The sequence below is a fragment of the Ambystoma mexicanum genome, chromosome 7q, assembly GCF_040938575.1.
Source record: "Ambystoma mexicanum isolate Mex_15411 chromosome 7q, UKY_AmexF1_1, whole genome shotgun sequence".
Taxonomy (NCBI): domain Eukaryota; kingdom Metazoa; phylum Chordata; class Amphibia; order Caudata; family Ambystomatidae; genus Ambystoma; species Ambystoma mexicanum.
In genome coordinates, this window is record NC_090941.1 from 903,904,544 (window position 1) to 903,927,260 (window position 22,717).

The following is a 22,717-nucleotide window of genomic DNA, read 5'->3' on the forward strand; positions in this document are numbered from 1 at the left end:
ATATGACTGTCCATTTCAAAATTTAGTGAAGAACTGGTAAACGTGTTCAAAACTGTCCAAAGATAACGGTAGTTCAATGGCTTTCTCCCTGCTCCATGCTGGCACTAACGTTAGACTAAAATACCTGGTGTGGGGAACACGGCCCCCTCAATCACTGCTGCCAGTGGACTGCAGCCGCTCCCAACATGCTTTCCTAATCTACGCGGCCAAGTGTTTCATTGCTATTCTATTCCAAAGGTCCATAAAAAAGGCCAAACCCCAAATTGAAATGGAAATTACTTCTTTCATATCGCCATTTGCTCCGCTCCCTCCTCAAACAGCACACAGCGAAGCCACTTCAATGTCGGGCTCCCTTTCTTATGACACTGAGGTCAAATATTGTGGGGGATGGAGATCCCGACACTGTGGTCAAATATTGTGGGGGATGGAGAATCCCATGCTCGTCGCCATTGTTGATTTCTGGGTCTGGTTACAAATGACTCTGACAACTTCTTGATAACTGTAAGTTCTTTACTTGGTTTGGGCTTATTAATTACAGTTCTTATGTCAGTTAAGTCATGGGGAAAATAGGACACCCAACCGGCATCCTCTCTCGGGGCTCACATCTTTCAACTGACTACCCTGGAACACACTCATGGATAAACATTCTGCGCTCTGCCTTCCATCTCAACATTCCACTCTATTGCAGGCATATCTAATCATAACATGTGTCTTCTGAGAGAGTGGTGTTTTTATGTTGTTCTTGTCCTCCAGTCTAATATAATTATGGTACAGATAATGGGTGTTCCTCACCTAGTCCCTGAGTCTGAGTGGGTTGACTGTCTGTGGTTCCTCTTCTCTGTATCGGGTTGGGACAACTGTATTTTCAGTTATATTTATTCCCGGCCTCTTGCATGGTGGCAGTGTCTGCTTTGTGTTTGTGCTCCATCCCTCTCTCTGACTTTTGATAAGGATCACCCTGGTTGTGAGTTACATGTGTTTGGTAGGAAGGGAGGTGTGTAGTGTCTTGTATCCCTTCCCTTCCCTTCTCTGTGGGTATAGTAGCCTGTAGCTGTTATGTCATAGTGAGTGTTGGAATGCATGCATAATATGGAAATTCTCTCCAATAGGTTCCAGGAGTTAGAGTTGGAGTAGCTACCTGTGTGGTGGGGGCTGGGGGTCTTCTTCCTCCTCTTTCCTTATGATCTATATCACCAATACCTGAAAAATGAACCTGCTTTTACCTGCCTGAGCCACAGACATGTGTTACTACACCATTGGAATGGTCAACATCGAATCATTGTGTGGGTGGGGTGGAATGTATGCTGTGGTGGAAGAATGCCAGGTGAAACTAGTTGGAATTGGTAAAGGGAGCGAGAGCAGTTTAGGGCTATGGGACTGCTGTGACCTATGTACTAACTGGATTCCGGAGTGAAGTCCATACCTCATTTGTGTGACAGGTTTCACATTGGGGTGGCTGATTTTCTCACGTGTATTACCTGGTTAGAGTGCTATGGATGAACACACCGAAAGGTAAGAGGTAGTAGCCATTGTGTTGCTCGAGTTGGATTGGGTAATATCCAGACAGGAATGTCAAGAAGAGTCCAGGAAGGATGAAACCTAATCCAAGATTAGAGGTTGGGTCATTGAATTGTGTGAGAGGAGAGTTATCAGTGGCATAAATAGTGTTGCTTCAGGGGCATGCTTCAGTACCATCTACGTCAGGGCCGTCACGAGGCGGTGCAGGGGGCAAACTGCCCCAGGCCTCGCGCTGAGGGGGGGCTCGCGGCCGCCTGGATGAAATTTCATCTTGGGAGCTGCGAGGTGTCATTTGGATTTTTAAAAAAGGATTTAAAAAAGAAAGTTACACGAGCACACAGCATGGGGGTGGGGCGGGGAGGGCCATGGCCCACGGGGGATATAGTGGGCACTGGGCAGGTGGCGCCGGCGGCACTGTACAATGTAACAGTTTGCCAGAGCCCGGTCCCAGCATCATTCCACGTGGTTTGCAAACCTCGCATTTTGCAGACGACGCAGGCGTTGGAGTCAGAGATGAAGTAGCTCAGTGAAATTACTTCAGTGCCTGGACTCCAGTGCTTGCGCAGCACTTGTGTTGGATTTCGTTGTGGCCTGGTCCACAGCAGCGCCTGCAGGGGCCTATAGGCAAGACGTGCTGCAGCAGCAGGTAAGGTATCCGAATTTGGTGAATGTGAGGGTCAAGTGCTAAAAATTAAAGAGGGGCGACTCCTCAACAAATGCAATGGGATGTGTCGCCATAAATTTACGTAAGAAGGTGAAAAATGCACATTTCATTAAATTGGCTTTGCATAACCACTCAAATTGCACATGACGAATGGATTTGCCTTTCACAAAATCAACACACACAACAAAAACGAGGATATTTTCATCTAATAGTGTTTTTGACAATGTTAAAAGGTGAGCACGTTTTAAACTTCAAAACCAATACAGATGTTTTCCCTGGAGTTTGCAGGACTGAAATGGGCATTTCACCTTTAGTTAGTTATTTTTCAACAGGTTATATAATGCAGAAGTGAAGTGTCCGGCCTGCAAACCTGGTGACATAAATTCAAAGAGGACATTCAATGTTTCTCATTTAGATGGGGGGGACTGAGTCCACCCTCTTAAAAAAGTGGATGGACTCCGTCCACCCGCGTGTACCCTCAACTTGAGCCCTGGGTGAATCAATGGCAACCCGTGTGTGTGGTCAGCACCATCAGCATGTAAACTAGAAGTCCCAGAATGCAACACAATGATAGATATGCATATTCGTTGTCCCAAACTTCCAGCTGACAGTTACATAGCACTCAACCTTACCAAGGTGGGTGAAAACACCAGATTTCTTTTTTTTGGATGGGGTGAGAGCCCAATGAAGTGAATGGGCGTATAGAGGGCTTGGCTAGTTTTTTTTATTTATTTATTTTAATTCTTGTATTGCGCCAACATGCCCGTAGGCCTCAGGGCGCACATAAAACTGGACGAACAAACGGACACACATGGCAAAGAAAGAAGAAGGGTCAAAGAGTTATTCCAGATTGAAGAAGTGGGTTTTTATGGCACGTTTGAATACAGTACAGTATGTCCTGAATCTGCCGCATCTGGGCTGGAAGTTTGTTCCATAGAAGGGGACCTTGAGCATCAAGAGTGGTACCTCCAAATTTGGCTGTCCTGTATTTTGGGTGCTTGAGAATAGTGGCAGAGGATGAACGAAGGTTCCTCGTGTTGGGTTTAATGCTAACACGGGCTGACAAGTAAGTAGGGCTACAGAGGCTGAGGCATTTGTGGGTCGTGGTCAGTATCTTGTGCGTTATCCGATGTTTAACGGGAAGCCAGTGAAGTTTTTTCCTGAAAGTGGAGATGTGTGTACGACGAGACTGATTGAAAATATTACGCACAGCCACTAATGAGGCAGATGACTGACTGTAAGGAGGGTGACACCCCTCAAAATCGTGCAAGTTGAGAGCTATGATAACACTAATGCGGCCTTCTGTTTTCAAATACATTGGGTTGGTATCTATTAGATTTTGCTCGCGTTTTACACCTCTTTCAGTTTATCGACTGTAAGATCATTAGATTCACTTTTCTCTTAATATGTACAATTATGTGGATCCGCCACATGCCCAGATGGTCCGATGCCATTTGAAAACCACCACTCAGAGCATAGAAGGCTAACTTTTAGGCAATCCGATAGTGGAAATGAAACAAACAGCATACCTAGGTGTGCTCCATCAAGCTGCAATTGTTGGACCCCTTCCGGCCTTCACTTTCCTGGGGTAAAATAGAAGTGTTATCACCTTGTTGCCTTTTGACACCAGTTCCCCCTCATCACCCACTTGCTGACAAAGTAGGATTTAAAGATTTTCAGTGGGCATTTAGTGTTTCAGCTCCCTGTCTCGCCAGGTCTTTCAGCTCTTTCAGTTGAAAGTGTCTCCGGGGGACCCCAGCAAATGCCCCCATAATGCTTGTCAGCAGTTTTCTAACATGGCAATATATTCCTTTCTATATTCCTTTCGTTCTGGGGCTTAAAATGAGTGCTTTCAAATGCTCGTTTTACAGCTATGTTTGCTGGAGCCCTTTCAGCGGTCACTTTCCTGAGGTACACAGAATTGTTATCTCCACATTGCCTTTTAACACTGGTTCCCCCACATCAGCCAACTTTTGACGACAAAGGGGGATTTTAAGATTTTCAGTGGGCATTTAGTGTTTCAGCTCCCTGCTGGCTGGCCATCTTGTGATAATTAGTGGCTATTAACTGCTGGCTGTTTTTCTTTGTCTCCATTATAATGTATGCACCCAACGGTGGACTGAGACTGTTTTCCGCTCTAAGCAATGGGGGCCCCCAACCGTCATTTTGAAATGGGCCCCAACTCATGTTTTCTTTACATAGGCCTGGCTGAAGAGAAGTGTTATCAGGTGGCTAGACTGGCCTACATTGAATATTGGCCAGTCTAGCCAGCAATAACACTCATGGTGCACAGCTGGTCTGTATATATGTTCCGTTTTTTTTTTTACTGGCTGTGAATCCTTATATGGTAAAGCTGTCCCAGATGCCTTTGGGTTTGGCACGCATTACACATGCCAAATAAATCAATTAAATATATTGATTCAGTCTGCATAGACATGTATGCGAACAGCCAGCATAAACATGTTTTCATACTGGCACATGATGTGGGCAAAGGCAGCATTAAATGCAATGGAAAATGCTCCTGTGCATGTTTCGTGACTTACATCTACCAATTGTAAACTCTATGGCTTTTCTCCCTAATTTATAAACAATTTTAATTTGCTTCAAAACAATTTGGGGGGGCAGGAAACCTTCTCAGGCACCCCTTGTTTGGGCTCCCTCACAGAGCTCTGTCAGTCCCACATAATTGGGGCACACATTTAAGCTTCTCCAGTTAAAAAATTCATCAGTTGCCACTGAACATCATCTACCTGTTACTGTGTAGGATGTGTGTTTTAATGCACACAAAGGGGCATGGTGCTCCTCCCTAAAGCTGGCGTCACGCACCACCCGCCGTCATGCCATCCTATGTATATTTATGCATATGACAAAATTGTTATTCTGAAGGGAACTTGTCTTCAGTACAGAAACATAACTTTGCTGTAGTTGATTTGCTGTCATAATGATGAACCATATTTGGGTTGCTCCACACAATCTCAATGGGAGATTTCTTGCATCGCCTGTTTGTGGAGGCAACGCTGGCCCAGTGCTAAAAACTATAAGGGGGCCTCACCAAACGTTTTCCCCGGGCCTCACCACACGTTGCGACAGCCCTGATCTACGTCCATAAGAATGAGACTGACCAAAACGGCCTCCGAAGGGCACCTTTAAAAGGTATGAATAGACAAATAAGAGACAGATACTAGTGTCCGGGTGTGGATATGCTAATTGAGCGAATGGTTGGGTATTGCTGGCCATGCAACAACTCCTAGAAGAGTATCAAAATACAGAAACCGCAAACAAACCCAATTCCTCAGTCCTCATGGGGTATGGGAACATCAGGGGATTTATATAATAGGCACATATCATGTGTTTGGTTATTCAAAATGGCCCAAGGTTAAATTGGTCTCCCACATGCATTCAGAAGACATTATAACATTTTTGGAACAAGTCTTTGAGAGAGGGGTGTCCCTTGACAATGGACCTCAATTCAAAAGTAAGGAAGCAGCTAACTATGCCAGGACAAAAGGGCAAGGATGGAAATTGACAGTTAATCATCACCCGGAAACTAGAGGGTTGACAGAAAGGTTTAATTGAACTATCATGGAGGAATGGACGGGTGCCTGGGAGGTGTGTTGTATTCTTACCGTAATGTGCATTCTCATAAGATGTTGGAATGATGAGCATAGAATCACTGCATGGGGTGGGATGTATTATATGGTGGAAGAAGGCGAGGTGAAAAGCCTGTAAAGGGGAAAAGCGGGATGAGGGCGCGGGGATGCTGTAACCTATACAATAAACCTGTTTTGTCAAACGATTCAGGAGTGCTGTCCATTCCTCGCAGTGCTTAGCCTACGTGTACTGGTGCCTTGTTCACATCAGCTGGTCTTGCTTGAGTGGTTCTTTCCTCTAGCGTACTTGTCAAAAGGGCACCCCAGAGAAAAGAGTGAATTCAAAATATAGCAGCTAGAACCCACCCTACATTTGCAGCTGTGTCACAGAGAGAATAAAACAAATAATAATAATCACCTAAAATGTACATCAGACTTTACCAAATGACTTTACATAGAACCTTTTAATACATAATCATAATTCTCCAGTCAAAGTCCATACTTATTTTGTCATCCTTGGAAGGATGAAATCTTGCAGGTATTTGTCCATGTGACATCAGGCGCTAAGTGCTAAACTCACTGAGGCGCTTTTTTCGAATTATGAAATTGACCCATTAGGCTTCATTGCCGTGATGGTGCAGATCACAGAAGCTGCACTCCTAAAGTAAGACAATGAGTCATCTGCTGACTTAGCAATCTGGTGACCAGGAAAGAGACCCAATTATATTTCAGAAGTTATACATTAGTAAAAGATGGTAGACGGGGTATGGCCTGAGGGGCAAGGCCCACCCAAAATCTGTAAATGCTTACTCAGCAGCTCTTTGTGGGCATTTACAGATGTTAATGCCACTGCGGTGGACCCAACTACATTAGCTTCAGGCCCCAAGTGTTAGACAATCCTGGCTACATCAATACCGGTTTTCCCTTCTCCAGCCATTCACGGCCGATACCTCACCTGTCTGATAATGGCAACCAGTGCGCGATTCAGTTGGTAAATACCAGTGTCCTCGTTTAATATAGGATACTCGTGAAGAAAATCATATATACTCAACATGGATAATGTTAATATTACGTTTTTGAGGGCTGTAATTTCTCAATTTACCCATGCATCCCTGCTGCTACTTATTAGATCAGGTTAAGAATTGCACACTTTTGTGGAAATCAGTTTGTAATAATTTAATTTTAATATTGTACCTCTGATGCTGTTTTTGCTGCTCATTTTATGAAACGTTTTACTTTTATGCAAATCTACCCATATCCGAACCTGCTGTGTGTGTGTGTTGTTCTTTTGGGAGCTGCTGGCAGATAGCAGGGAGTTCATTAGTCACTCTTTCTGGTTAAGCAGGGCACCATGAAGTTGATAACGGTCAGCTTCTTGTAGCGTCTTCTCTGCAGGGAGAACAGTGCTGCCTTATTAAGGTTATGAAACATTAAGGACCCCATTTGGACTGACGTGACTGTGAGCCAACCCGTGACACCTAGGGATCAGGAACTTGGGGTCTCCTCTCTCTACGCCAGTTCCTGCTACACTGTGGGGGGGAATGGGAGCCACGCAGCCGCACGCTTCAGAATCGCTGGCTCCTCGCTTCGCCTCAGACTCTTGTTCCTATTTTCCTGTAAACAGCAGATAGCCGTTGGCAAGCTATGCAGAGAATGCAAGGTGCATGGCACACCACACTACTGCCACTGCTACCTGGCTAGCCCCTTCGAACAACTGCTTTAAGGTTAAATGTAAGGCAGCTGTTTTCATTTCTGGCTACCACCTTTAATGTTTTTACTCCCTTTCAATGACTTCATCATTAACACCACTGCATGTGCAATAAAAGGCAACCTTCTCTTCATACAGACCTGAAATGGTTAAAAGAAGTGGCTTTCAAAAGGAATCGTACAAAAATGTCGCCCTCATTTGTGCGCCCCCGCAGTTACTGTGACTTTGGGGGTACACAAAATGAGGGTGACATTTACTGCGCCCAAGCACAGCGGTGGTTTGCGGGGTTGTCCCCCCCGCTCTGCTTGGGCACCGTAATGGGAGTTGGGGTTTGCAGGGTTGTCCCCCGCTTACCATTTTGGTAAGCAGGGGACACGAAAGAAAAAAAAAAGAAAAGCACCTGCGGCATCAGCTCTAACCCATGTTATTGGGAGGAGCCGACGCAGCAGGGATAGCAGGATGCAGGAGGCACACACAGAAGGGTGCCGCCGTAAAAGGTAAGTGCGGGGTGGGGGGTCTGAAGGGAAAAGCAGGCCGGGGAAGCGGGCACAGTGATGTACATGATCACTGAGCCACGCCGTAACTGGCGTCGGCATTTCGGCCGTCGCAGTTATGAGCGGCGCAGTGATCACATAGATTCTTTTTAAACCATCCATTTAACTATTTTATCTAATGAGTGTGTCTAGAGTAAAGAAACCAACTGATTAAAAAAATATATATTTGTCACGTTCTAAGGGGAGGGCAGCCACATTGGTATTTTTCACAAATACTTGCTGCAAAGGGGAAGCAAATGTCTTGTTCATGTAAAGTAAAGCATATGATAAGGCAGCACGTTTTAATTTAGTCCTGTAAACTGGTAAAGAAAAATAAGCATAGATGTTGGCGCAATGTAAATATTCTAGTATTTGCATGCTCATTATTCAGATGTTTTCAGCCAACTGCAGTCATTTTAGCAGACGTGTGAAATTGAGACTTGTCTTATTTTCTGACATTCCTAACACATTTTTGTTCATTTGCAGACTCCTGCTGCTGGGATTGGGCTAGAGAACAGAGGGGAGATGACTATATCACTCAAGTATACATCCATACCATCCTCTGGTAAGTAAGCACTCCATGTAGCTTATTCTCAATCTGCAAGGCCTTTATTAAGTAGTAAACACTGCACCTGCAGAAAATAGCAGGTTTAATGGGACAGAAAACAAACGTGCAGGGGGGCAGATAAGGAGGTCCAAGGGCATATGAGAGCTGGTGTTGTGTATGAGGGTGGTTTTTACCAATTTTAGCAGCTGGCCTTGGGGCTGGGTGACAATTTATTTTTAATATTTTCTAATAACTTGTATGTTATTTTAAAAAAAAACATATTGTGACGAATCACGGGATTCAGTCACTTCTCCCCAGGGGGGATCCTTTTCCTGTGAGGCTAGGGAGATGTGTCCTCTGGGCAATAACCTCCCTAGGGGCAGAGGCAAGTGGGACCTGTGAGAAACCAGAAAGTGTCTCACCCACTAGTCCCCCGTGATCTGTCATGCAGCTGGCCAGGACACAGCCATCGCTTTTGGATCCAGTTCCTGGGGGTGGACCAGTGCCTGAGGGTCACCTGGATGAGGGGTCTTGTGGGAGTGAGACACCAGATGGCGAGATGCAGTATCCCCCTCCCTGTGATACCTTTACCCCATCCTACCAGGTAGGATATGTAGGAACTCTACCCCCTGCCCCCTTTTTCCTACACAAACCCATTCACACGGACAGCCTGCTCTGGGAGAAAACGGACTAACACCCGAGCAGTATACCTGACGTGTCCCAATACAATGGTCAGGCAATTACTGACCAACACTCACACCGGACTTCCATTAAGCTTCCTCACACGGATAAAAGACAGAATGAAAGCACACTCTGAGCAAGGCAAAGCACACAAGGAAACAGCAGTTTCGAGACAGCAGCTAAATCAGGGACGAAAGATGGTGAACTATGAGGGGTTTGCAAGGTGGGAAATTCCCTTGGCCTTTCTGGAATGAAACCCTGAGATTGGACAGCCTAAAGCTGGAGACAAGTCTGAAGAATCCTGTATTGTATATCAGAGGTACCTGCACTCCTCCTACAAGACTAATCGAGTCGGGGAGAAGCAGCAGGTACCGTCCTTAGCTGCAAGAACAAAGTAGTGACAGAGTAAACAACGCAGCCAGTGAGTTGGGGAAACCGATACATGACCGGTCTGTGTTGAAGCCAAGTTTGCAAGAAGCAACTTTGTATACCGAGCGCTGGAACAAACATTGTTAAAATGCGTGTGATGAAAGACGTGAGTAAAGTTGAAATGCTGATGAATGTTTGAACTTTGAAAGGATACTATATCATTAACAAAGTGGTCTGGCACCGCATACGTGCTCAATCGAAGGTCTCTGTAAGGTATCTAGCCGAGAGGTGGCAGAAGTGAAAGCAAAGATTTGTAAAGAGAAAGATTTTGTGAATTGAAGTGGTCCTACGGTAGATCAAGCAAAAAACTGTGTACAATCAAACGTCTTTTATTTTTGATCTACAAAAGGAAAGATTGGAAAATGAGATAAAATGGTCCGAGCCCGATAGAGGGAGATCAATTAAGAACATTGTGTTAAAGTGGGTCTGAGCCCGGCACAGTGGGACCCAGGGTGAACAGTAAATCACCCGAGAAATTGTGCATGTGAAATCCTGAGCAAAACATATTTGTCGCATCACGCCCTCTGAAATAAGGACTTTGAATGGCAATGAGACTTTGGCACAGAAGGCCCTGATGCTGAGGCTTTGAACTGCATCCTCGTGCCAGAGAAGCAAGAGTGTGTGCTAAGCTCGAGTGTGCCTCCTTTGTCCTGAACTGAAAACGTGGGTAAGCGGAACCAACAGCTCAAATATCCCAACATATCATTTTCTGAACACTTTTCTTTTGCATGACATTGTTTCCCCGCACTATTTTGTATTTAGAAGTAAGGATTGGCAATAGATTTATTAGTATAGGCACTTTTATTTTTGACAAGACTCTACTACAACTGCGTTATTATTCTTTGATGGTTGTAGCTTGATCCCATCTTTAGATTTAGGATTAGATGGGCGTTTTACCAACCCATTTGAAAGTTCAATAAACACCCTTGATCTGTGATCACTCGTGTTTGTCTTACTATTTGATACCATGCCTTCCTTACAGACCCCACTGAGAGACTCCCCCCGCCCCCTTCCCTTGAGGACAAGGGCTCTGGTCCGAGGAGGAACCCCCTAACCATCCGACCTATAGCCCATCACTACACACACCATCAGAAGACAACATGAAGAACAAGCTGATATTTGTTTTTATGTGCAGTGTGAAATTCTTAGGTGGTACTGAGACAAAGAAAACCACTAGAGGAATACAGAGTAAAAGACGTTGACACTCCACTGGGGAAGTCCCATGGCAGCACCATAAATCAAAGGGGATGAGTCCTAACCGAGAGAGAAGCCAGGGAGATCCGAATCAGCTGTGAGGACGAAGCTGAAGGAAACCAGGTGGCACGGCTGCAGTCTCTGAAAGAAAGCTGGCGTGCGAGGCCAGAAAACGTACCTTCAGGAAAGCCTGAAATGCGAGAAGCCGAAAGAAGGCTTCACTTTCAAGGGAGTGACCGGAGACTGGTGAGTCCCTATACAACACAAGGCCATGTTTCTAAAGGCACCACGTAACGTGCCGAGTGAGGAGGAAACAAGGAGTAGAAGAGCCAACCTGACAAGCATAGAAGAAGGTCCCATGCAGACCGCAAACCCAGTGATGCAATCCCTGAAACAAGAAGGTAAGTGGGAGACCTGGGTGAGGAATCAATGATAACGAATGGAATGCTCATAATCATCCCAGTAAGACCTAAGCATTTGAGAAAAGTGGAAATCCTTACTGGAAACTCACTCGTCTCAGTAAGAGCAAAGTGTTGAAAATACTGGAGAAGATCGGATGGATGTTATAACTGGAACAGCCCTATTGTTCTTAATCAAGAAAGGAGGGAACATTAAGAGGAAAGAAAGTAAAGATAGGAATAAAGGCAAATCCAATCACAAGAAGGCTTAGGGGCAGGGGAAGACACCTCATTAAAGAGTACTAACATCAGGGAAACAGCACTTTCAAAGACCTGATCTCAGCCCTGTCGCACTATTCTGCAAATGAGCAACATTTAGGTTCCATAGGTGCCCTCAAACTTCCAACATTCTGGGGTATGCACCAGATTAAGTTTATGAATCTTCAAGTGACGCCAAAGTTTCCTAAAGTAAATCTGCTGCTCCAGTAATCTGTCCTTCACATTGGCAATAATCCTAGGAATATCATCCAGCTATGCAGCCAGGTAGAGTCACAAAGGTTGAAAGCCAGTCGTTTGCAGCTCGGTGCTCAAGGCTGCATTTGTCAAATATAGAAATATCAGGAGTAAAGACTGTGTCCTAGAGCCGGGCAGGTTTTCACCACATATAGTTATGCTACCCCCATTTACTTTAAGGAGAACTAGCCAATCTCTCAGCCGTAAATAGTTGTTGCAAATGTCACCCCAATCGAGCTTTGAATGACTTCCTCACTCTGCCCTAAATTGGATGGTCGATCAACAAGATGCACGCTTTTTACTGGTGGGAGGTTTGACATGTGCTGCCAAGTTCGTGCAAAAATGGTAACGAATGTCAAAACTAGAGAAACTACGCATTGCAATCATGCCACTGTGTGAAGCTCTTGCAATCTGCTCTTCTGGGGCACCCAAGAAGTCACCCCATTCCATGTGCGCTGGATAGAGAGGTAGAGATAGCAGACCAGAGAGGGGAGGCAAGCAATGCCAGCACAGGCGAGTACTGGGAGAGAGGGGATCATCTGTGGAAAAAGCTGTGCTGGGACAGAGCGGCACATTACTAATCAGAATATTAAAAGGGCATTACTAAATTATTCATCTCCATATTCGAATTTCGGCAGTTCCACTGCAGACGACAATGGCTGGCATTGGCCCTTTGTCCCAGCATTCCAATTTTGCTCCTTTGTCTCTCCTAGTTTTAAACACAACATTCTACCCTTCTTAGCTGGAATATTCCAACAGTAATAATGTCACACTCTTTACCAAATAGTAATGTTCTGTGACCCTTTTGAACTGCCCTTGCTTTGCTCAGGCCTTTTAACTTGTGGAGATGGCAGTACCACCTGGTAATTGTCTAAGACGCTGGCATTATTGCTAAATAATTTCCAGGAATCCTAGCATTATGATTGGCTGCCAGCCGCTGAACATTGCTTTTGTGTGCTAATATCGTGCTAATAGATGCTCTGTATCACCTGGTTACGTGCCTACCTCTAAATTATGGGGCAAAGCCATAGGCGTGGGCTATAAAAGTGGAACAGGGATCTTTACAAGCTGCAGATACTGCGTAATACAATCTAGAATACCATCAGGGCATGAACCTGGGTGACAGGAGAAGAAAAGCTTTAAGCTATAGACCCCTCACATGCATTGCCCCCCTCATTGTTCCGCAAGATAAGGAAGTCTGCATCTGTCACAACTAGGAGTCCCAGTTGAACGTAGACCTTTTTCCCCATGGTTCAGCCAGAGAGATCAAACACACTCCCATGCCAGCTCATGAGGCCAAAGGTAAGACAGGATGGGCTTCCCCAGGCCCTCTGCAGCTAGCTGTAAAGGAAACAGTAGAGCGATTAATACACAATTACTAACCTAATGCAATCAATCCACCCTTCATACAAGTGACGTACCTGAAACAGGCATAGGCAGGTAGAAACGCAGTGAAGTATTTATAGCCTGCAGGCATGAGATCCCCAAAAGGAGGGGGCAGAGAGACCTAACCCGAATGGCACAAGGGCGCAATGTAAGACTGATGGCATAAGTCTGATGGATGGGGAACCGTATGAGTTTCAATCAAGTTCCAATGAAAACGAGGAAAGTCAAATCCAGGCATTAATAAAGTTCCAAAAGGTCCAAGTCACCAAAGCAGCAGGGTAATCCCCCGGGGGTGAATAATTCAAAATCCAGCCATCAAAGAAACAAAAATCAGTTACCCAAAATCCAAGGGAAATCCAAAAGCAATCCCACAATCCAAAGGCCAAGGTCTTGAGATACAGAACAGGAATCACAGAAAACAAGTAAAGCCATACACCACAACAGCTGAACAGTAGTGATGGCTGTTGGACGGTGGTTTAAATAATATAGTGCTCTGGTTCCGGGCTGCGGCGTACTCGCCTCACGTGAGGGTGGTTGTGATCATGTGACCACACTCGTCTTGCAACGTGGATATCCCGGCCATAATTTTCGGGCAGTGTCAGCTAGTTTTATTTATTTATTCGCATTTGTATAGCGCACTTGCAGCCCATGGGCATCGAGGCGCTGTTACAAGTAGGTGTTGGATTCTTAATTCAGCAGATATGCATGAGACCGGAGGTCTTATGGATACACAATTACAGGCATAGTTGCAGGTGAAGCATGATATTCATAATACAGTGACAGAATGCCGTCAGGTACGTTTCATACAAAGAGCTTGGTTTTAACAGCTTTGCGGAAGGCTTGGCGGGATTCAATCATTCTGATGTGGGGTGGCAGTGCGTTCCAGTGGGTGGCGGCCCGAGTGGGAAAGCTGGCACCACCGGCGCGCACTTTGCGTGATTTGGGCGTGACAATCGTGTTGGAATAGCACATTCTTAATGGTCTGGTGGCAGAGTGCTTGGTGATTCTTTGGGTCAAGTAGGGTGGAGCAAGTTCATGGAGGCATTTGTGGGTAAGGGCGAGTGTTTTGAAAACAATCCTCTCTTTCACCGGGAGCCAGTGTGCCTGTCTTCTGACTTCTGAGATGTGGTCTTTTCTCGCGGTGCCTGTGGCCGCCCTAAGTGCATTATTTTGAACTAGCTGAAGTTTGGCCAGGTTCTTATTGGAGGTCCCAACGAGTAGGGCATTACAGTAGTCCAGCCTAGATCCAATTATTGCCCTAGCAATGGTGAGGCAATTCTGGCGAGACAGGAAAGGTCTGGCAGCGTTGAGGACTTTCGAGTAATAGGCTGAGGAGGAGGCGATGGCAGTGACCTGTCTATCCATTGACAAGTCGGAGTCTAGGTAGACTCCGAGTGTCTTCACATGATTGGAGACCTTGATGGGAATGTTGTCAATAGTGAAGGAAGTGTACTGTTCACCGAGGTTCCCCAGCGTGGAGGGTGCTCCTATGAGGAGGAGTTCGGTTTTTTCGCTATTGAGGCATAGCCAGTTATCTGCCATCCATGATTGGATAGTGGAGTAGATGGTGGTAAGGGTTTTAGTATCCGCCAGGTAGTCGCCTGTGAGTGGGATGAGGACCTGGGTGTCATCCGCATAGTTTGTATACGAGATGCCCAGGGAGTCAAGGATGCTGAACAGTGGCCTCGTGAAGAGGTTGTAGAGCGTAGGCGCGATACATGAGCCCTGAGGCACACCGCAGGTGATGTGGCTGGGTGTGTCAGAGAAGACTTTCATGGCCCTTTCTTGGAGGAAGGAGGTAATCCATTCGCAAGCTTTGGGGGAAAAGTTAGCTTGGGTAGCTAGATGGTGACACAAGGTGTTGTGGTCCACCAGGTCAAAGGCGGCGGATAGATCCAGGAGCAGAAGGAGAGCAGGTTTCCCTGCGTCTCTTAGATCGTCCATTTGGTTCTTTAGGTCCAGGAGAGCCGTTTCGGTACCGTGTCGTGGGCGGAAGCCAGATTGCCGCAGGCCGAGGAGACGGTTATCTTCAAGGAACTTTTGGACTTGCAGGTAAGCTGCTTTGTCCAGGATTTTCAGCAGGAAGGGTACAGTGGTGATAGGTCGATAATTCCCCGGGATCGTTGGGTCCAGCGAGGGTTTTTTGAGGAGTGGGCGTACCCAGGCCTCCTTAAGTCCAGTTGGAACGTGGCCAGACTGGAAGGATGAATTAATGAATGCTGTGAGGAATGGATCTAGGATCTGTGCTGAGTCTTTAATGAGACTAGCTGGCAAGCATCTCCCTTACAGTTGGAGGGTTTGATGGACTTGAGCAAGGCGATGACCTCGTGCTCAGTAATATCTTTGAAGTCAAAAGATGGAGAGGGATTAGTGGTGGAGGGCGTGGTGGGTTGACTATGCAGGTTAGCTATGAGGCGGGAAAGGGCTTTTTGGTGGCCATGAATTTTAGTTTGGAGAGTGTTGAGCTTGTCTAGCATTGCGGATTGAATGCTGTTGCACCAGTTGTCATCTTTGATGAGAGCAGGAGGAGGGGAGGATGGTTTTTCCAGTTCCCTGAATATGGTGAAGATTTCCTTTGACCCCGATTTGGCGTCATAGATCCTAGCGTTGAAGGAAGCAGCTTTAGCTACGGTGATGTTAGTTTTGTAGGATTTGGAGATGGCTTTGAAGGCATTTTTGGTGGTTTCTGATGGGTTAGCTTTCCAGGTGGAGAGGGCAGTCCTCTTTTGCGCACGTTGTTCAAGGAGTTCTTTGGAGAACCATGAGTTAGCGTGTTTGGTTTTCTTGGCTTTTTTGAGGGTCAGTGGCGCAACGGCGTCAACTGCTTGGGTGATGACTTCTTTGAATGTGTTGGCTAGGGTTTCTGGGTTGTTGGAGAATGGGGCCTGCAAGGCCGGGTTGCGGAGGTAGGGTGCTAAATTCTCGACTGTGAGCTGGCGGGAGCTCCTGGCGAGAGTAGCTGGGCAGGGGGTGGGAGGTGAGTTGGTCTCTTTTTTGGTGCGAAGGTTGAATTGGATGTAATGGTGGTCAGACCATGGGATGGGCGTGTTTTCCGTGACAAGTAGTGGGCAGCTATGTTGACTGATCCAGTCGAGGGTGCGCCCTTTGATGTGGGTGGAGTCAGAGACAGATTGTGCAAAGCCCAGGGTGGATAGGGCGTTCTTGAGGGTTTTGGCATGGGGGTCCTTAGGGTCATTAAGCCCCAGGTTTGAGGTCGCCCAAGAGTATGACCTGGGAGGTCTTTTTGATGTTGTTGGACAGTGCGAAGATGAGGGTGTCATGGAAGTCAGTGCAAGGACACGGAGGTCTGTAGACAATGTGCACAGTTATGGTGCAGTTAGGAGAAACATTAATTTTGAGTGGGAGGTAGTCACTATTGTGGTCAAGTTGCCCTGCCATTTCCCTTATAGCAAAGGTTTCCCTGGCGATGAGGGCCACGCCACCACCTCTCTGAAAGGTGCAGTCCTTCCTGAATATGGAGTACCCCGACGGAATAGCCAGAGATAGTGCCGGGCCTGAACTTTCGTTGAGCCAGGTTTCAGTGAGGAATAGGAGGTCAAGATTGTCCTTAATGATCAGGTCGTTGATGTCGAGGGCGTGGGCAGGTACGGAGCGAGCGTTGAGCAGGGCGCAACTAAGGGTGTAGACCGTTGGAGGTGTGATGGACGTGGGTGGTCTGGGGGGGGTAGTGGGTGGGTCAGGGATAGGGGGTAGTATGTTTTTGGGCTTGGTCGTGGTGTCAGCACTAGGCATAGCAGGTAATGCAGATACAGCGTTGGGCATAAGGGCAGTAGTATCAACAGTATCAACATTTGGCATGGGGGCATCACTAGGCATAACAGGCAATGCAGAAACAACATTGGGCATAAGGGCAGTAGTATCAACAGTATCAACAATAGGCATGAGGGCATCACTAGGCATAACTGGCGGTACATAATCCACATGAGGTATAAGTGCAGCAGAGACAGTAGTAGCCACATTAGGCTTGTAGGCATCACTTGGCCTGGGCGTGGATGGTAGTTCCGCGTCAGTGTTAGTAATGGGCATTTTGATTTGGGCGTCTGATGAAATTGGGCGGAGATGAGGTGCAATGGCTTCAGTGTACAATGGTGCCCTGGCGCAGGCAGGCCTGTGGGGCATAAGAGTGTCATCCGGGTAAATCGAGTTAGAGTTGTGCCTGCGTGACGGCGGCAAACATCTGAGACCTACCTTTAGGTTACGGTCTACTATATTCGAGGTGTAAGTGATAGTGGGGCGGGTGCGCGACCGGAGTCGTGCGTTTCTGAAGCTGCACGGCACTGTGCGCAAAGTAGTAAGGAGGGCCTCCCCCCATGATGGGTGGGACATGCAGATATTAAGGTAAGTGGCCTTACCTTGTGTGGGACAGTATAGTAGCGCCTTGGGCGCCGTCGAGCAGCGGAGAGCTGCAGAGAGCGGCGTCGGCCTTTCCCAACGGCCTTCGCCAGACTGCGGCTTCGCCTGCCGGTCTGCCTCCTCTCCCTTTAAAGCAGGAGAGGAGGGGCTGGCGTGCGCGGCAGGCAGATCAGCTGTGCCTGGATCAGCTGAGTGGAGTCGCGCTGTATGGGAGGGGCTCTGCTCCTCCATGTGCAACGCGGGCCGGGCCGCGTGCATCACAATGGCGGCGGGGTGGGGTCTGCAGCTGTGATTCCAGGGGGGGTTCCTTGCGTGAGGCCCTCGCAGCGGAGCTGCAGAGAGCGGCGTCGGCCTTTCCCAATGGCCTTCGCCAGACTGCGGCTTCGCCTGCCGGTCTGCCTCCTCTCCCTTTAAAGCAGGAGAGGAGGGGCTGGCGGGCGCGGCAGGCAGATCAGCTGTGCCTGGATCAGCTGAGTGGAGTCGCGCTGTATGGGAGGGGCTCTGCTCCTCCATGTGCATCGCGGGCCGGGCCGCGTGCATCACAATGGCGGCGGGGTGGGGTCTGCAGCTGTGATTCCAGGGGGGGTACCTTGCGTGAGGCCCTCGCAGCGGAGCTGCAGAGAGCGGAGTCGGCCTTTCCCAACGGCCTTCGCCAGACTGCGGCTTCACCTGCCGGTCTGCCTCCTCTCCCTTTAAAGCAGGAGAGGAGGGGCTGGCGGGCGCAGCAGGCAGATCAGCTGTGCCTGGATCAGCTGAGTGGAGTCGCGCTGTATGGGAGGGGCTCTGCTCCTCCATGTGCATCGCGGGCCGGGCCGCGTGCATCACAATGGCGGCGGGGTGGGGTCTGCAGCTGTGATTCCAGGGGGGGTACCTTGCGTGAGGCCCTCGCAGCGGAGCTGCAGAGAGCGGCGTCGGCCTTTCCCAACGGCCTTCGCCAGACTGCGGCTTGTTGCATGGCAACCGCCAACAGCGACACAGTGTGCAGGAGTGGTGCGGTGTTCCGGGAGCTGTGGAGAAGTGATGGCGGGCCGGAATGGGGTGTCTGGTGAGTGCGCAACAGCACCTGCGACCAATTTGAAGGCTATTTGGGTGCAGGTCCTGTCTCTGCCACTTGGATCGGTTTAGGCCTTGCTAGCCTGTGAACGAGGCAGTGAAACAGCCTGTCATGTACTGGCTGTTGTCCCTTTTTTCTGTGATTGTCCAAGCAACAATGAACATATATTTGTTGGCTTGTACTGTGCAGTTTTCGTATTTTGAATTTAAAACTAGGCCCAGTGGGGCAAGGGGCAGTGGAACAAAAGAGAAGGGAATGAAAAAAACAAATTAACAAAAAACGCACAACTCACTCTTTTAAAGACTCTCTGGAAGGTAGGTCGGGTAAGGATGGTGTCGGTCATGGTAGATGCAGTCCAGTGGAAACTCTGTATGTCATGCTAGTCCCTTTTGTAAAATCGGTGCTGGCACAATCACCCACATATCAGGCTTGTGCCTTTAGAATGCCGATAGGGAGGTACAACAAGTCATGTGTAATGCCTTCCACTGGTGGAGCACCGTGTGGTGTGGGAAATGTGTTAAATACCATACTGGGATTGTGTTTCATCACAATCATTAGGAAAGTACTGGATTTGACACAAGACAGAGTCTCTCACAGGTCTTTGGGAAGCTTTTGGGGCTGGGGCCTTTTTAGGGCTGGGTTGGAATGGTTCTGGCAATGAGCCGTTGCCTTAGGCTAGTGGGGTTGATGTAGAGTCCATCAAATGCCAGTGAACGGCTCATAATAATTGCATTGCCTTTTGCTAATGTCACGTGTCCGATGATTGAGTCACTTCCGCTTGCATCCTCCGTGAGGGCATCCAGTCTGAGCGCTTGCAGGAGGGAAAAGAAATCTTAAACTTCTCTCAGTTGAGCTCAGACCCCTTTTGCCATCAAGATGATGTTGATGCATTCATATGCACACTAGGCCCCTGCTTTTAGGACAAGAAGGATGCAAACTCTGGCATGAGATCAATTAAAACGAGCACACTTTGTGACCCACTATTCATGTGTGTTTTTATTACAGGTAAAAATGCTGCTTCAAGTGGAGAAGTGCACATCTGGGTGAAAAGTTGCAGTAATTTACCAATTCTGAGGGGCAACCGCATAAACTCGTTTGTAAAATGGTAAGGACGTGTGTGATCATGCACTGTAAGGTGGTGGGTGGGTATGGTTCACAGAAAATTCCGGATTCTTCTTCCCTATAGCTAAGCAGTGACACTTGTTAGAATGTGGCTGTATGAAGCTTATTCTTGTTTAGACTTACACAGTGAAACTTACACAGTGAATGTGTAATGGATTCATTAATTTCCTTGCAGATTATTTATCTTTGAAATGCTTCCAACTGCATGGTGAGGGGGTCCAGAAAACTGTTCTATGTCTTCTTGACACTGGGATACTGACTGATGCATCTCAGGGTATTGTGTGCATATCTCCCCAAGCCCCTAGGTTTTATATGGCACGGTCTGTCCATCCCTTTTCATTTGAACTCTGGAATCTTTTACATTCATGAGATTCAGTAAAGAAGAATTGAAGTTTTTAGTTCATACTCAGAATTAGAGCACCACTTTTAGAATCCCGTATTTCCGTAATTGGAACAGTGATATCCAACACAACTTCTCATGCCCGCTGTTTAGTCTTGCTTCAATTGATCTGATTTTCTCTGTCACCATCCCAAAAAGAAAACAATTCTTGGTTCCCTGCGTCACCCCCAGTGGTGGATGCACTAGAGGCCCCGTCAGACACCTTTTCAAAATTGATCCTTACATTCTTAGGTTCTGTTGAGGGAGCGATAATTTGATTTTGGCAATGCACCAGGTACCGTCGGGTACAATGATGGAGTCTGTCTCAGGCAGAGCAGAGAGGATGAGTATGTTCCATCAAGGGGTTAAACTGCTTCTGACTGCTTCTGTTACTAAGAGCTGTTCCACATTGCTAATGACTTTGGTGAATGGTGCTGGGACCGGGGGGCTCTTTTATCAATCCTTTTACTTTAATTATGTGGTCTGATTTGAGTACAACGGTGGTGGAGCCCCCTACTGAGTTTGGTGGACACAAACTTTAGCCTCAAATTAGTTCCTTTTGAAACTGCTAGATATAGAAAGGTGACCAAAGGTGTTGGAGAGAGTGTTACCATGGCTTTCCAGTCAAAGTTTTGAAACAATAGTTTAGAATGACAAACGTTCTGAAACAAAAGTCTCGGGGAAAAAAAATTCGATGTATTTTTTTTTTTTAATATTAAAGGGTTTATTTTAATTTCGTATAATAGAATAAGTGTTTAAAAAAAACAGGGGTTTGGGGGGGGGCCATAAAATAAACTAATTTTTTTTTTGACTTTTGTCATTCGAAACTTTGTCGAAACAGTCACTATGAACCTTACCATGGCATGACCAGAATGTCAACTAGAATGCCAAAGCCTCTTACAGACTCAGTAATGGTATCCACAGAAAACGTCGTCGGAAACATTTAGAATGGAGAAATTACTATCTTTTTTGCAGTTGTTTATCCAAATTTGGGGATATTTTGAAGAAATATAGAAGTGGGAGGGGTAAGGGGGATAGTTGCAGTAGGGAGTTGAGGGGGGAGGGGACTCTCCACGCATAAAGAAAGAACAAAAAAATGTGATAATTTCTCCTGTTGGAATTTTAACGTACATCGATGGTGATTCACTCGAGAGCAGCTATGGGTAGTAATCTCCACTGCTTTTAAAACTATGTAATTAATCCAATCGTAATACTTAATAGCAGATATTAAGAGATTGCTTCTTGCAATGCCATTGAGAGGCCAAAGATCATGGGATCACTACGATCAACCTCTGGAAATGTTCTTGTAAAATATTGAATTTTCAATAAATAGGTATTTAGCATCACATAAAACATATTCACTAAGTAATCTTCATACAACATATCGATTCATTGATCTTCATATTAACTATGTACATTTTACGAGAGAAAAGAGGGGAGTGTTCAGAGTGAAAGGGATAAGCCTTATCCAGGTATGATTAACAGTTTCATTCACATAACTCATTAAAAGTGTCGCACAATACATCCTAATCAGGTTTTCCTTTTGCTTAGAAAGAAATCTTTTCTCTCCTAGAGGGGGACAACATACTTTGTATCCAAGCTTCAGAATTACCTTTCCAATCCTTTAGAATAAGTTTCTTGGCCATTAAGCGGGTCGTACAAGCCTATCTCGATTATTTGCATGGTGAAGTAATAAGCGCATGGAGTAGCACTCACACACATACAATCGATGATCCTGGTCAGGAAAGGCCCAAGACTAAGTCAATGTGTTGGAGAATATCTTCCCAAAAAGTCTAAATTGTTTGGCAAGACCATAACTGTGCTTCTTACAGTACCAACATTAATTAGAGGGGCACAGTTTGCAGTTTTTTTGGTCCACGCCTGATGACCAGGGATCACAAAGACTTGGGTGAATGGGCCATGCCCTTTGTGGAAAGTACAAATGGGTTTGCCAAAGAGATGCAGCTTTCAAGAAAGATTGCTCAGTATCTGCATCGAGGTGACTGTGTCTAGTCTTCAGGTGGTAGGGTAAGGTTTAGAATACATCATAGAAAGGACGGACATGCCAGCCACACCATTTCATCCAGCTCCCAGGCACCAACTGGCTCTCACAGGATACTCACCTGTGCAACACTTTCAATGTTCCTCGCAGCTCCATGCAGGCTGCCATACCTTCCAGGATGCAACACCATAAAAGAGGTATATCAGCTTGAGGGTATGTTAGCATAACATGCTGTAGATCTTCCGGTCCTGTCCCACATAGGCATGAGGCATCCCTCGATGAATTCCTTTTGTGATGCAGTTCTCTTGGCCATAGGCTATTGCACCTGACTAGCACAAACCGGCACATACTTGGATATTTTAAAGTTGCAAGTAGTATATTTGTTGATATGGTAATATTTCTATATTCCTGCCTAGTGTACATTTCTCCCTTTGCACAGGATGGACAAATCATTGCTTTTCTTGTAATTTATCTTTAAGTATTTCAAGTTGGCCAGTTTTGTTTTGCAAGACAACATGCTCGGGATACATACCCCTCCCACCACTGCAAGTCCCAGAAAGGGGTGTACCTTTTTGCAGTGTTTTTAGCGTTTTGGCTTGATGTTGATGCACCAAATATTCCACCA

General features: G+C 46.6%; 1 protein-coding gene across 25 annotated transcripts in view; it reads left to right on the forward strand.

Moving 5' to 3' along the window:
- Positions 1 to 22,717, forward strand: part of SYTL2 (synaptotagmin like 2) — a 573,462-nt gene that overhangs the window by 536,959 nt on the left and 13,786 nt on the right. For all 25 annotated transcript variants that reach the window (XM_069639800.1, XM_069639806.1, XM_069639810.1 and 22 more), the window contains 2 exons: positions 8,500 to 8,578; positions 19,595 to 19,694. In XM_069639800.1, the coding sequence (XP_069495901.1) occupies positions 8,500 to 8,578; positions 19,595 to 19,694 (179 nt within the window). The remainder of the gene's footprint in view (positions 1 to 8,499; positions 8,579 to 19,594; positions 19,695 to 22,717) is intronic.